At 49.4% G+C, this 14,554-nt stretch overlaps 1 protein-coding gene across 1 annotated transcript; it reads right to left on the bottom strand.

Moving 5' to 3' along the window:
• Positions 1-252: 252 nt before the first annotated feature.
• On the bottom strand, positions 253-2,582 carry LOC131299704 (glycine-rich protein DOT1-like). The gene is made up of 3 exons (XM_058325284.1): positions 1,978-2,582; positions 964-1,016; positions 253-266 (listed from the first exon to the last, which is right to left on the bottom strand). Exons 1-3 carry the CDS (start codon positions 2,580-2,582, stop codon positions 253-255), a joined length of 672 nt encoding a protein of 223 aa, XP_058181267.1.
• Positions 2,583-14,554: the final 11,972 nt, after the last annotated feature.

Raw genomic sequence — 14,554 nt, 5'->3', positions numbered from 1 at the left:
CAATCTACCTACAGGACAATGGCACAGGTTTTGAAGCATCAGCGACAGCATTAAAGCAATTCTAAAAGGCAGGATAATCAGTTTGGCATGTTACGTACCTGGGTACCCGACAGCTCGTCCAGGTACGACCGGAAGGCTAGGAGGCTCCCTCTCGACTTCTTCTTGCCGCTGTACATGGGACCCCAGATCATGGCACGAGGGAGCATCCTCAGGTTCGGGCACTTGTTCTCCGGTGGGTACATCTTCAGCACTTCATAGGCCCACAGCTGCAAACGGTCAGGCAATCAAAGCGTCAGAATACAGTTCATAGGCAAATTAAAGACAAATGCAAGAAATAGAAAAACGGGAAGTAAATGACAAGCTTTGTTTCCTACCTCCCACACTCTCCAGTAGCCGGCCGTCGCCTTCTTTCCGCGCGAGAACTCTCCCATGAAACTATAGCAGGCACCCAGAGCCGCTCCTCCCCAGTCAAACCTCGAAGCTGCGCCTAAATCATGGAGGGCCGGTAAGTAGGACAGGTGCACCGTGGATCGTTTGTTCGGGTACAAGGTAGCCCCGAACAAGTACAACAAGTAGGCCCTCACCATCTGCTCCGCCTCCAAGTCTGACTCCGGCTCCCTCCCGTGCAAATACCGCTTAAACTGGTCATAATGGACGGTCTCCGCCTCACCCGCCGGCGCCTGCCCCAAAAACCACGCCAGAGCCTCGGGATCCCTGTAAATCTCTAAGTCAAACGGGATAGGCTCTCCACCTACCCTCAAGCCTGTGAGCGCTGCAAAGTCAGACGGGGTCACCGTCATCTCCCCAATCGGCAAGTGGAAGGTATTTGAGGAATCCCACCACCTTTCGGCCAGCGCTGTCAACAAAGCGTGGTCGCTCTTCACGGCCGTCAGCGTGAGGATAAACGGCCGGAACCCTGCAGCGTCAACCAAGGCCCTGACTCGCTCAGGCAAGCTCCTGTACAACTCAAGCGAGCTTGCTGGACCTCCGTGGCCCCGAGTGCTGGCTGCCCCCCTCTGCACAACAAAGACAGACAGCAGAAAGAATTTCATCAATAATTGCAAACCACACAGTTAGTCAAATTCAGAATTTCAAAAGTAACTCTACAGGCGAAACAGGTATCATAAAGGTCGAACAAAACTACCGGGCACTTGTATTCTCCTGTCCAGTTCTGCTATCAGTTGAATCAGTTCAAAGGTATTTCTTAGTCAAGTTCCGAGCTACAGGGCCTCTCTTTTCTCAAGGTACATCTCTCAGTCGATTGCACGAGTTTTCAGTTTATCAATATGGTCGATTCAAGCTATTGGGCACGCCATCCGGGCATCCGTCATGTCATGGCAATCTACTTAGTCGAATTCAAGTTCAAAGGACAGTCTTATTGATCAAAGCAACTTATGGTTCATTCAAGTGGGGCACCAACCGTTTTGTCAAAATCATTGGGCGTCCTGCAAGTCGATTCAACTACTTCGAGTGTTCTATCATTCAAGTTAAGTTTCAAAAGTCGAGGTACGCTATTCGAGGTTCTACTTTCTCTATCAAGTTTCAGTTCAGGGTTGTAGTCAACAGGTATTGCGAACTACGCTACGACAGTTCAAAGCTACATTTGGATTCAAATGACGATACATGCATATCAAAGGAAAAGTTCAAAGGAATACCTGCGCCCAGTTCACGGACAGGTGTCTCTGAGGGTCTCTCAGAACAAGCTCTGCGTCGTAGCTCTCCCTCAAAGGTGCAAGGCTATCAACCCCAGACGGAATAAACACGTGTGGCTCGGGCAAGGCGTAGGTGGCCGCATCAAACTTACCACGGGGTGCCAGCCGTGCGGACTCTGCAAGCGTCACCGCTCGCTCAAAGGACCACACCTCCCCCTGAGCCTCCTCTGCTGCCCCGGTCTCGCTCACGAAGGCCTCCTCCTCGACCCTGGCCCTCTCGGCCTCCTCCCTCAGGCGCTCCTCCTCCTGCGCTCTCTCCACTTGCCGGGCCCTATCCTCTCGTGCTGCCAGCACTGCAGCCACCACCCCAGGGTTCTCCCGGAGCAACCGACCGAGTTCTTCCTCGGACACAAACTCGGCAAAATCTCCTTGAGTGATGGGTACGTGTGCCGAAGACCCTACTGCAGACCTGAACTCCACCTCTCCCACGGGTACCTCTCCGGATGCTCCCTCTTCAACCACCGGGCCCTTGCCCCTTGCCGGATCTCTCACCGGTGTCTCCGGCCGATCACCATCATCACCACTGCCGCTACCGCTGCCGCCGGCTCCAGCCGAGCCCAAACTGGTAATCACCACACCCTCTACCCCACTGCTTGGATCCAATCGACGAACCAGTGGACCCACCATCACAACAGAGCCTGGCGTACGCCGTATCCCGCCTGGCGTATGCCCCTCATCGCCACCGCCAACCTCCGCTGCATGGCCATCGCCACCGCTCAAACCCCCAGAAGCCTCAGCACTGATCGCCGACGGGGCTTCGCCTAGCGTTTGATCGTCGATTTGAGGGCTCTCGGGTTCGCCCCTTTGCCGAACCTCGTCACCACCGCCTCTGTCACCGCCATTGCCGCCTCCACCACCGGGTTCTGCCATTGATGAGTAAGAAAGTGTGGGTTTTGGAAAGAAATCGAAGTTTGAGTAAGATTGAGGAGTTTTTGGGAGACTCGGGAGGATTTCAGAGTTTCAAAACCGACTGAGAGCGGTTTTCTGCACCCATACAGAAGTTTATACGACGTATGGAGCGATTGGGCCGGATCTGGGCCGGGTCTGGGCTTGGATCTTTCGCAAAAGTGGCGCACGCCAGTTTCTATTACCGTACGCCAGTAATCTTTGGGCCTCAGGCCCAATCCATATCCCATACTGAAAATTCGTCCTCAAATGAAAGCCCGACTTGTTCTGGGAAGCCCTGGACCCATCCCCAAGGAGCGGTCCGTCCAATATCAAATCAACGACGATCCACTCGTCCAATTTCAAATCAACGACGATCCACTCGTCCAATTTCAAATCAATGACGATCTATCCGTCCAATATCAAATCATCAACGATCCACTCGTCCAATTTCAAATCAACGACGATCCACTCGTCCAATTTCAAATCAACGACGATCTATCCGTCCAATATCAAATCAACGACGATCCACTCGTCCAATTTCAAATCAACGATGATCCACTCATCCAGTTTCAAATCAACGACCATCCACTCGTCCAATTTTAAATCAACGACGATCTATCCGTCCAATTTCAAATCAACGACGATCCACTCGTCCAATTTCAAATCAACGACGATCCACTCTTCCAATTTCAAATCAACGACGATCTATCCGTCCCAATATCAAATCAACGACGATCCACTCGTCCAATTTCAAACCAGCGACGATCTATCCGTCCAATTTCAAATCGAAGACGATCTATCCGTCCCACAATCTGCTTTCCCCAACAGAGTCGATGCTTGTGCAAAGGGATCATTCCCCAGGAGAGTCCACATTCCGTGATCTGGCTATCAAAGACAGCAAAGCAACGGTCTATCCGTCCCGACGTCGAATCAAACAGGTTCTTCAAAGGTCTTGCATTCTGGATAGCCTTGAAAGAGGGTGTCTAGAGAACCTTTGACGTTACTTGTCTTCAGTCAATGGTGCGTCAAGTGCCGTCAAAGGGGGGCTTCTGTAGACACCCCATTCTGGACTGTCCAGATAACGTTATTTGTCGATCTTTTATTTCCCCAATGATGATTTTAGTCAAAAACAGTTCAAGGACGAAGGTGTGGTTGAGCTTTGAGCGTCCCGAACCTCTCTCAAAACCCCTTTCAAACCCTTCAAACCAGAGCCAAACAGCCCCAGCAAAACCCAATTGGCATGCGCCAGTGTCCTGGAAGCGTACGCCAGACATCTGCCACGTGTCAGTCATCGACCAGTGGCCCATCTTTTACTGGCGCACGCCAGTTAATAATGGCGCACGCCAGTCAAAACCAGTCAAATCAACTTTATTCAGCAACTTGGGCGGGACTTTTGTGCCACCCTGACGTCGGCTACAGCGTCCCTGATGATTACTTTCGGCAGAGACGTTCCCTCTCTCTCCTACACCCCCCATCAAGGCAAGTCCCATGCATTTAATGCATGGGAGGCTCCAACCTTGCCTTAACCAGCCAAACAAGGCCCTAGACCAGACTTATCTCAGTCTCTCTCTCCCCTATAAATACCCCCCTTGCATTCATTTGCAAGGGGTTGGCCTCACTAAGAAGTAGAAGCTCTCTCCTTCCTCCTTTCTTGCTCTTTATCCCTTTTTTTTTTCTTTCATTGAAAGAGAAAAGAAAACAGCCCACTTCCACACACCCTGCTGACATCCAGTCACCATCTAAGCTTCCATCTCCAAGCTTTAAAGTTCAAACACCACCTTCAATCCTCAAACAAAAAGGTATACCACCTTTGTGTCCCTTTCTGTTTTTGGCCCCTGAGGGGAACCAGTGAGGCCCAGGCTAGTAAGTAATACTAGTCCTGGCCTCAAACTGGCAAAATACGTCAAACGTATGAGGTGATACATGGCGCACGCCAGTAACAATATGCCGTACGCCAGTCATGGTAGAACGAGCACTACTGGCGTGGGGATCATGGACTACCATTTCTGTCGTTTTATCTTTCTGTCAGTCACCCTTGCATGCTAAATAACCAGTTTACCGCTTTCTGTATATTTAGAACTGTTTAGATGTAGTAGTTAATACTCGCTTCTTATCTGCTTAAAAGGCCCCTGGGATCCTTCTGGTCATGCTCCAGAGCCCAGATGATGCAAAAGCCAAGCACTGGATTAGGGTTTAACGTGCGTACGACAGTCCATGACTGGCGTACGGCAGTTAAAGCTAGGATCCAGTGGCTGGCCCTTGCATCTTAGTTCAGTCTTGGCCTCCTTTCTGTCCCCACATTGTTTAGGGGGTTTCTTGTCTATTCTCATGGCTTCAAGCCATCTCATCTGTCTGTAAATGTATATATCCTGCTTATTTAACTGCATGGTTTGTCCTGGGTGTGCGCTGGTCCTTTTCCAGAGCCCAGAGGGTTGCAAACAAGGACTGTGAAACCAGATGAGTGGAGTACGCCAGCCTCCCTGTGGCGTGCGCAGGTCATATCAACATGCAGTGGCTCGGCCAGTGCATGCTGGTAGAACTTGCTCACGCCCTTGCGGGGCAGCGTACTACAATTTGTCCAGTTTGCTCAGTGCTTGTTCTCAATCTATATTTTAGCATTGCAATTAAGCCATTCATAAGCATTTTTGTCATAAATCACAACTTGTTAAAGTTTTAACCCCCATTAACTGTTCCCCCGCCCTAACTGACTAAAAAATGATCAAATGAGAGAAAAATGCAAGCGCTTTTACAAAATGCCCGAGTAGAGACCGATCTCCGGATTGGGCGAGGGGGGTGCCATAAAACCCTTCCCCTCTCGTAACCTGGCTCCCGAACCTCAGATATCGAAGGTGACGACGGACCTGTCTATGCCTTTTTCAAACTCAAACAAACGTGGCAAACGTTTTCGAGTTCGGTTCCTTGGGTGTTCTTACCGCTAAAACCCAAGTGGCGACTCTGAATCGAGGCGTTTCGCCGCGCTTTTCCAACAAAAAGGGGGCCGCACCCGATTTCACGAGGTGAAATTTCCGGGGTGGCGTGCCCACAGTACCCATTACTCGGGGGGATTTTGCAGAGTATGTGTCCGAGGAGGAACTGGGTCGCTTGCTCCGGGAGAACCCGGGGGTGGTGGCCGCGGTGCTGACAGCGCGGGAAGACAGGCTCCAGCAAGTTGAGATGGCTCAGGAAGGGGAGCGCTTGAGAGAAGAGGCCGAGAGGGCCAGGGCCGAGAAGGAGGCCTTTGTGCGCGAGACTGAGGCAGCCGAGGAGGTTCAGGGGGAGGTGTGGTCCTTTGAGCGGGCAGTGACGCTCGCGGAGTCCATTCGGCTAGCACCCCGTGCTAGGTTCGACGCAGCCACGTACGTTTTGCCCGAGCCACACTTGTTCATTCCGTCCGGAGTCGAGAGCCTTGCACCTTTGCGTGAGAGCTATGACGCGGAGCTTATACTGAGAGACCCACAGAGACATCTGTCCGTGGACTGGGCACAGGTATTCTTTTGAACTTGCTTTGATATTTATGCTTTGTCATTTGTAACCATATGTAGCTTGAATTGGCGTAGCATAGCTGGTAACACATGTAGGCCGAGAACCTTGAACTGTAGCTTGACTAAGAAAGTAGAACTTGGATAGTATGCCTCGACTTTAAAACTCGACTCGACTGATAGAACACTTGACGTAGCTGAATCGACTTGCAGAACGCCCATAATTTCGATAAAAACTTGTTAAAGCCAAGTTTGAATCCATCATAAGTTGCCTCGACTGATAGGATAGTCCCTTGAATTTGAATTCGACTAGGTAGGCTGCCATGACATGATGAACGCCCGAATGGCGTGTCCCACAGTTTGAATCGGCCAGTTTTGACGAACAGAATACCTTTGAAACCAATTGAGAAGTGTGCCATGATAGAATATAATGCCCTGTATCTCGGAACCTTGACTAAGAAATGCCTTTGAGTTGATTCGACCGGTAGCAGAACTAGATAAAGTAATACGCGTGCCCGGTAGCTTTGTTCGACCTTTATGATACCTTTTTCGACCGTAGAATTACTTTTGAAACTCTGAATTTGGCTGACTGTTCGAATTGCAATTGCCGATGAGATTCTTTTTGTTGTCTGGCTTGTATGCAGAGAGGAGCAGCCAACACTCGGGGTCACGGAGGTCCCGCGAGCTCGCTTGAGTTGTACCGAGGGCTGCCAGAGCGGGTCAGGGCTTTGGTGGATGCTGCAGGGTTCCGGCCGTTTATCCTCACGTTGACGGCCGCGAAGAGCGATCACGCCCTACTCACTGCGCTGGCTGAGAGGTGGTGGGATTCCTCGAACACCTTCCACTTGCCGATTGGGGAGATGACGGTGACTCCGTCTGACTTTGCAGCTCTCACCGGTTTGAGGGTAGGAGGAGAGCCTATTCTGTTTGACTCGGAGATTTATAGGGATCCCAGGGCTCTGGAGTGGTTCTTAGGGCAGGCGCCAGCGGGCGAGGCAGAGACCGTCCATTATGACCAGTTCAAGCGGTATTTTCACGGGAGGGAGCCGGACTCTGAGTTGGAGGCAGAGCAGATGGCGAGGGCCTATTGTAAGGGGATGAAAACAATTGGTGCTTCGGATGAACTGGACTGCAACGGCTTTCTCGTGCCTCTTCACCGGAACCCTAATTCGTCGTCGGAATCCTAATCTGCAAAATAGACAGGGGGTGAGCGCACCTTTGCCTCTCGTGGCAAAGGCCCTCCGATGCCAAAGTTAGTATCACGTACTAGCAGTCAAACCCTAATTTAGTAGGAAATATCGAATAGTGCAATGTATTGCGTACCTTTTACTTTACTATGTTTATATAGACATTCGTATGCTTGGCGCCCAAGCATCCCTATTGCCATAGGATTCCCAACTCGTATAGGAAACCCAAGATATCAAGGATTCTCGTTTCCTTTATCAGCTCATTAGAAAAGAGTCCTCTTTGGATTCTTTTCCATAATGAGCTGAACATCCCATACTCGTTGGGTATCTTTCTCAGATCCTATATTCATGGGATCTCATCCTTTAACGGAATACCACTGTTTCTGGATCCTTCCAGAGTGTTCTTTTTACTCCAACATCTGATTGGATTTCTTTCTCTGTTCGGCTATCTCATAGCCGAACAGACTGTCTTGACCAATCACTTCACTTGTAACTAGTCCTTTATCAATTATTTGGACCATTGCCTTGCATGATGACTGTCCCGTCATCCCTCGTATCACGTGCTTGGTTCTTACTTCATCTGTTCGGCTGTTTCATAACCTAGCAGTCTGCTTGGACCAGCTATTTCACATGTAACTTGGTCCAATGTAATCGGAATGTTTCTAACTGCCGAACAGTCAGTTTATAGCCATGACTTCTCATATCATTGGCCCTTAATTTGCCGAACAGACTGCATGGATCAATGACTTCCCATATCATTGGTCCATATCGCTGTTCACTGAACTGCCCGGCGGTAAGTCCTGTCGTACTTACCACGTGCTCCCGAATATCACGTGTTCGGCAACTAAATGTATGTGCTCGGGAATACCTTTCCTGAACCAACTCCAAACGCACATTTCGAAGCGTTGAGTTTCAGTTTGTACTTCCTCAAGATTTCAAAAACTTCTTTCAAATCAGCTATATGCCTCCGTTTCTCTTGACTCTTTACCACCATATCATCTATGTAGACTTCCATAGTCTTTCCAAGGAGCTTCTTGAACATGATAGTTGCAAGTCTTTGGTATGTTGCCACAGCATTCTTTAGCCCAAAAGGCATAACACTATAGCAATACAACCCTCGTGGTGTGATAAACGAAGTCTTATCTTGATCAGGCCCAAACATAGCAATTTGATGATATCCTCGATATGCATCAAGAAAACTCATTCGCTCGTAACCAGCGGTTGCATCAACCAACTGGTCAATTCTTGGAAGAGGAAAACTATCTTTTGGACATGCTTTGTTTAGGTCTGTGAAGTCTACACAGACACGCCATTTCCCGTTCTTTTTCTTCACCACAACGGTGTTGGATAACCACTCTGGGTAGTAGACTTCACGTATTGCTTTAGCCTCCAATAATCGATCGACCTCCTCAATTACTGCATCCACATGCTGCACGGCTGCCCTCCGTTTTTTCTGAATGATCGGCTTGTGCTGAGGATCAATGTTTAAATGATGACAGATCACATCTGCATCCACTCCGGGCATCTCCTCTGGTACCCAAATACATCAAGATATTCCTTCAGAAATCTTATTGATTCAGCCTTTTCCTCTGCTGGTAATGATTCCCCAATTAAAAAATATTTCTCAAGATCAGTCTCGTTGATCTGAATCTTTTCCAAGCCTTCAACCACCTTTTCAGCCGGACTTCTTCAAACATCTTCAATAGTTGGTTGATCTGGTACTTCTAATGTATAGACATGGTGGACCTTTGGGGCTCTTTTAATAATGGAGATCAAACATTGTTGAGCAACTTTCTGATTGCCTCTGAGCACTTCAACCCCATTCGATCCTGGGAATTTTACCATTTGGTGATAAGTCGAGGAGACTGCCCTCATCTTGTGCAACCATGTCCTTCCTATAATCGCGTTATAGGAAGAGGGAACATTGACTACTAAGAAATCTGTCCTCAACACCACTGACCCAGCCCGAACAGGTAGTGTTACCTTTCCAAGGGGCCAGACTGCTCCTGCACCGAAGCCGATCAGGGGTGTTGTAGATTGCTCTAAATCTGTTTGGGCCAACCCCAGCTTCTTGAACGCATCGTAGTACAACACCTCTGTACAACTTCCTGAGTCCACAAGAATCCTCTCAATGTCATATTCCCCGACTCGTAGGGTTACGACTAATGCATCGTTGTGGGGTACTTAGACCTCTCCTAGGTCATCATCAATGAATGATATGCTCTCCTCGCACATATCATTCTCTCGTCCTCTTTTGTTTCCCAATCGCATCACATGCTGATCGTGCTTAACTTGCCTTTGCAACAGCCTAACCTCATTCCTTGTATAAGGTGTGGCCAATCCATGTATCATATGGATTACTCCTTTAGGGTTCTGCTCGTAACCCAGCTCCATGGCTTTTCCTTTCTCCTTTGGATCCTCCTGGATAAATTCCTTGAGATAGCCCCGAGAGACCAAATCATCAAGGTGCCTCTTGTACATCTCACAATCCTCGGTCATGTGGCCCCAATCTTTATGGTAACTGCAGTGCTGATTCGTAGCACGTTTTGTATCCTTGTCTCCACCAAGACTCGGAGGCCATTTAAAATATGGCTGATTCTTTATTCGATAAAGAATCCTATAAATTGGCTCCTTCCAAACCGTAGTGATAGAAAAGAAAGATTTGGGGTCAGGAACTTGCTTATCCTTGTACGGCTCTTTCTTAGCCTGCCTATACTCCCTTCTCTCTCTATAAGTCTTGGGCTCTGGCTTATCCACTTTTTTGGCAGATGCTTTCGGTTGTTCGGCAACCGTCCTGCCATCCTCACGGAGTATGTCATCCTCCATTATGGCATGTTGCTCTATTCGTTCCATCAATTTAGCCAGTGTGGCTACTGGATGTTTATTCAATGAACGACGCAACTCTCCCCGAACAGGCAAACCAGTCTTGAAGGTAGCAATTGCGTACTCCTCACTGCAACTTTCAATCTCGTTGAAAGTCTCCCAATACTTCTTTGCATAATCCTTGATCTGCTCGTTCTTCTCCTGTTTCATGGTGGAAAGACTCTCAAAGGTCTTTGGGGCTTTTCTGCTTGTCAAGAACCGAGCAGTGAATTCCTCGGCCAACTGCCTCCATCCTCGTATGGATTGTGGGGCCAGTTTACGAAACCAGGATAAAGCCACCTTGCCAAGACTGGAGGGAAACATCTTGCACAAGATGGAATCATCCCCTTCATGCATAAACATTGCCTGTTGATAATGCTGTATGTGAGCCACAGGATCCGTATTTGTCTCGTAAAGTACGAACGCACCGTGCTTCACTCTGCTTGGCAAGCTAGCCTCTTGTAGCCTCTTTGTAAATGGGGAGGCCGCAATATTACTTAATGCCTTGCGTGCTGCTTCTCGTGCAGTCACTGTCCCATCCTCGAACTCCTTGGACTTGTGAGCCGTGGCTTTGGCCCAATCAACATCAAGTCTCTCGTACCTGTCCCGATGGTGTTTCCTTGTTCCCTCCTCTTCGAAGGTGGAACTTCTGTCTCTGCTCCTCCCTTTTCGTGAAGAAACCCTTCTCTCGGGTGTTCGGGTCTTGCTCCTCTCTTTTCGTGGAGAAGCCCTATGTCGCTTTGGGGTTGGACTTCTGCTTCTGCTCCTTCTTCCTCGTGAAGGAGCTTTTCTGTATTGTACCACAGCATACCCACTGCCTCTAGAATTTCTTCGAGATAGTCCGGAATCCTCCGGATGTTCCCTGATTCTTTCTAATTCTCTGATTTCATGCTCTCGTTTTTTAATTAGACGAGCATACTCCTCGACTTCTTGCCTCTTTTTATCAAGAACGTCGTCGCTACGGTGCACACTCCTGGAGTGCGCGATCGATTCATCCCTTCGATGGGATTTACTCCTTCTCGTGGATCTCGAAGCCGTCTCTCCATCTCTATTTTTGGAGTTGTAATGGACGGTAAGGGGGCGGTCCTTACTCGTGGTCCTCCTGTGCCCACCCTGGGGCTTTCTCGGAGCCCCAGGTGGTGATTTGTCCCTTCCTTCATCTAACACATCTTTTGGGTCGTGCGGTGTTGCTGGATTTACCTCCACCATGGTCGTATTTCAAAAGGGAACTCTTTCGTTTCCCACAGACGGCGCCAATTGTGGGGGGATAAAAACAATTGGTGCTTCGGATCAACTGGACTGCAACGGCTTTCTCGTGCCTCTTCACCGGAACCCTAATTCGTCGTCGGAACCCTAATCTGCAAAATAGACAGGGGGTGAGCGCACCTTTGCCTCTCGTGGCAAAGGCCCTCCGATGCCAAAGTTAATATCACGTACTACCAGTCAAACCCTAATTCAGTAGGAAATATCGAATAGTGCAATGTATTGCGTACCTTTTACCTTTAGGTTTACTATGTTTATATAGACATTCGTATGCTTGGCGCCCAAGCATCCCTATTGCTATAGGATTCCCAACTCGTATAGGAAACCCAGGATATCAAGGATTCTCGTTTCCTTTATCAGTTCATTAGAAAAGAGTCCTCTTTGGATTCTTTTCCATAATGAGCTAAACATCCCATACTCGTTGGGTATCTTTCTCAGATCCTATATTCATGGGATCTCATCCTTTAACAGAATACCACTGTTTCTGGATCCTTCCAGAGTGTTCTTTTTACTCCAACATCTGATTGGATTTCTTTCTCTGTTCGGCTATCTCATAGCCGAACAGACTGTCTTGACCAATCACTTCACTTGTAACTGGTCCTTTATTAATTATTTGGACCATTGCCTTGCATGATGACTGTCCTGTCATCCCTCGTATCACATGTTTGGTTCTTACTTCATCTGTTCGGCTGTTTCATAACCGAGCAGTCTGCTTGGACCAGCTACTTCACATGTAACTTGGTCCAATGTAATCGGAATGTTTCTAACTGCCGAACAGTCAGTTTATAGCCATGACTTCTCATATCATTGGCCCTTAATTTGCCGAACAGACTGCATGGATCAATGACTTTCCATATCATTGGTCCATATCGCTGTTCACCGAACTGCCCGGCAGTAAGTCCTGTCGTACTTACCACGTGCTCCTGAATATCACATGTTCGACAACTAAATGTATGTGCTCGGGAATACCTCCCTACACCTATTTGCTGTACTTGTTCGAGGCTACGCTGTACCCGAATAAGCAAGCCACGGTGCACCTGTCTTACTTGCCGCCCCTCTATGACTTGAGCACGGCCTCACGGTTCGATTGGGGAGGAGCAGCTCTGAGGACATGCTATGGCTTCATGGGGGAGTTCTCGCGCGGGAAGAAGGCGACGGCCGGCTACTGGAGAGTGTGGGAGGTAAGAAACAAAGCTTGCAATTCATTTCCTGTTTTCCCTTTCCTGCACTTGTCTTTGATTTGCATATGAACTATATTCTGACGCCTTGATTGCCTGACCATTTGCAGTTGTGGGCTTACGAGGTGCTGAAGATGTACCCACCGGAGAACAAGTGCCCGAACCTGAGGATGCTCCCTCGTGCCATGATCTGGGGCCCTATGTACAGCGGCAAGAAGAAGTCGAGAGGGAGCCTCCTAGCCTTCAGGTCGTACCTTGACGAGCTGTCTGGTACCCAGGTAAGCAATACGTCAAATTCATCATTCTGCCCTTAGAATTGCTTTAATGCTGTCGCTGATGCCTTTGAAACTGTGCACTTTTCTTGCAGGTAGAGTGGAACCCATGGAGCAACGCCGAGCCTGAGCCGGAGTACCTAGCGCAGAGCAGAGTGGTGACAGCGAGCCGGGTGCTGTTGGAGTCTGCCTTCGGGTGGCGGTGGTACCTGGGTGACCGGGTGACACGGCAGTCACGGGGCTCTCTCGAGTTCCAGGTTCCCGGGCCACTTCCACCTCACGTCTCTCATACAGACAGGTACACTCTGGCTGAGTTGCGGCGCTTCACTGTTCCGGCTGGCCTTGCTGTTTTCCTGAGGCCCGAGCGTGACTATGCTGTCTACCGGAGGCAACGCTTGGCGAGGCCGCTTGGAGTTCTGGAGCACATTGTCGTGCAGGGCGAGGCACTGGAGGCCGGCGAGGAGAGGAGGAGCCGGGAGAGCAGAGCAGCTCGGCCGAGAGAGAGGAGGGACTATGCCGCAGCGACTGGGCTGCCTCGGCTTTCTTGGACACTGGCGGTGCGGGATGCGCAAGGAGAGGAGGCCATAGTTCGGTTCGAGCCTGCCAGGACGGAGCTAGCGGAGATTACAGGACCGGTATGATACTCTTCATCCCTTGTAGCTTCCTTACTTTACTTTCGGCATGTATATTCTGGCTTGCATTCTGATTTGGCCCAAAAATTGTTTCACAGGCTCCGATGGAGTGGGTACGTGAGGCGGCTCGCTTGATGAAGGCCATGGAGAAGGAATTTCACAAGATAGCCGACGGCGCATCTTTGCAGTTGCATTACCCTCCGCCAGCTCCAACTCCTGTTGCGTAGCCTCAGGTATAACTTTCCATTCTGCCCTTGGATAGTATTGCTTTCAACGATTTCCTGCACTTAGCATTTCAATGTATACAATATGCACAATGTATGCTAAACGCCTTGAATGACCATGCAGGGACATGCTAGGGCGGGTCCTAGGAAGAAGAGTGTGCGACCTCCTCCGACGAAGAAGGTAGCTCCGAGCTCCTCTCGGCCAGCAGCGTGCGTTCAGAGAGGAGTGCAGATCACTCCAGCTAGCGAGGAGCTTCAGTTCCGCCGAGAGCTAAGGAAGAGGCCCGCAGAGAAGAAGCTTGCCGAGGGACCCTCGCAGAAGAGGAGGAGAGAGGAGGAAGAAGAAGAAGAAGAAGAAGAGCAGACGTCCCTCAGCAGTGGCTCCGACTCGGCGAGCGATCCCAGGTTCCGGATGGACCCTCGAGAGATGGAGGAGAGCGAGGAGGACGACGACGAGGACCTCTTTGACGACTGAGGGCTATCACCGAGCCTCAGTTTTTTTTGCCGGTACTCTGATACTTTTTGAGATGGATACTTTGATACTTTGGACGGGGCCTGCGTGCCCTTTGACCTTTTTGGGCGAGTGTGCCTTGATACTTTCAGTTCTACCCGGGCCGTTCTGCCGCTTTGATACTTGATACATTTCCACCTTTACGCTTTGACATAGTAGTATAAAATTTCTGCATTTTCTGTTTATCATTTTCCTTGCTTTGATGGGATTTGGTAACGGAAAAGAATAAAACCTCCACTTATATCTAACATGCATTGATGAATGCTCTGAATCGACAAAAGACACTTGCACATGATTGACTTAGCTCGAAGAAAAGATGGACAGAAAAGTCCTAGGATACGACACG

Source organism: Rhododendron vialii, chromosome 9a, assembly GCF_030253575.1.
Source record: "Rhododendron vialii isolate Sample 1 chromosome 9a, ASM3025357v1".
NCBI lineage: Eukaryota > Viridiplantae > Streptophyta > Magnoliopsida > Ericales > Ericaceae > Rhododendron > Rhododendron vialii.
The sequence above is the reverse complement of the archived record's forward strand: the minus strand, read 5'-3'. Positions and strand labels throughout refer to the sequence as shown.

What these genes read in the sequence shown, in the direction of transcription:
- LOC131299704 (XM_058325284.1), bottom strand. Translation starts at nt 2,582, where the DNA reads ATGGCAGAACCCGGTGGTGGAGGCGGCAATGGCGGTGACAGAGGCGGT. An exon ending in GCACGAGAGGATAGGGCCCG is followed by an intron (nt 1,017 to 1,977) that starts GCAAGTGGAGAG and finishes TTTGTTGTGCAG; the next exon opens with AGGGGGGCAGCCAGCACTCG.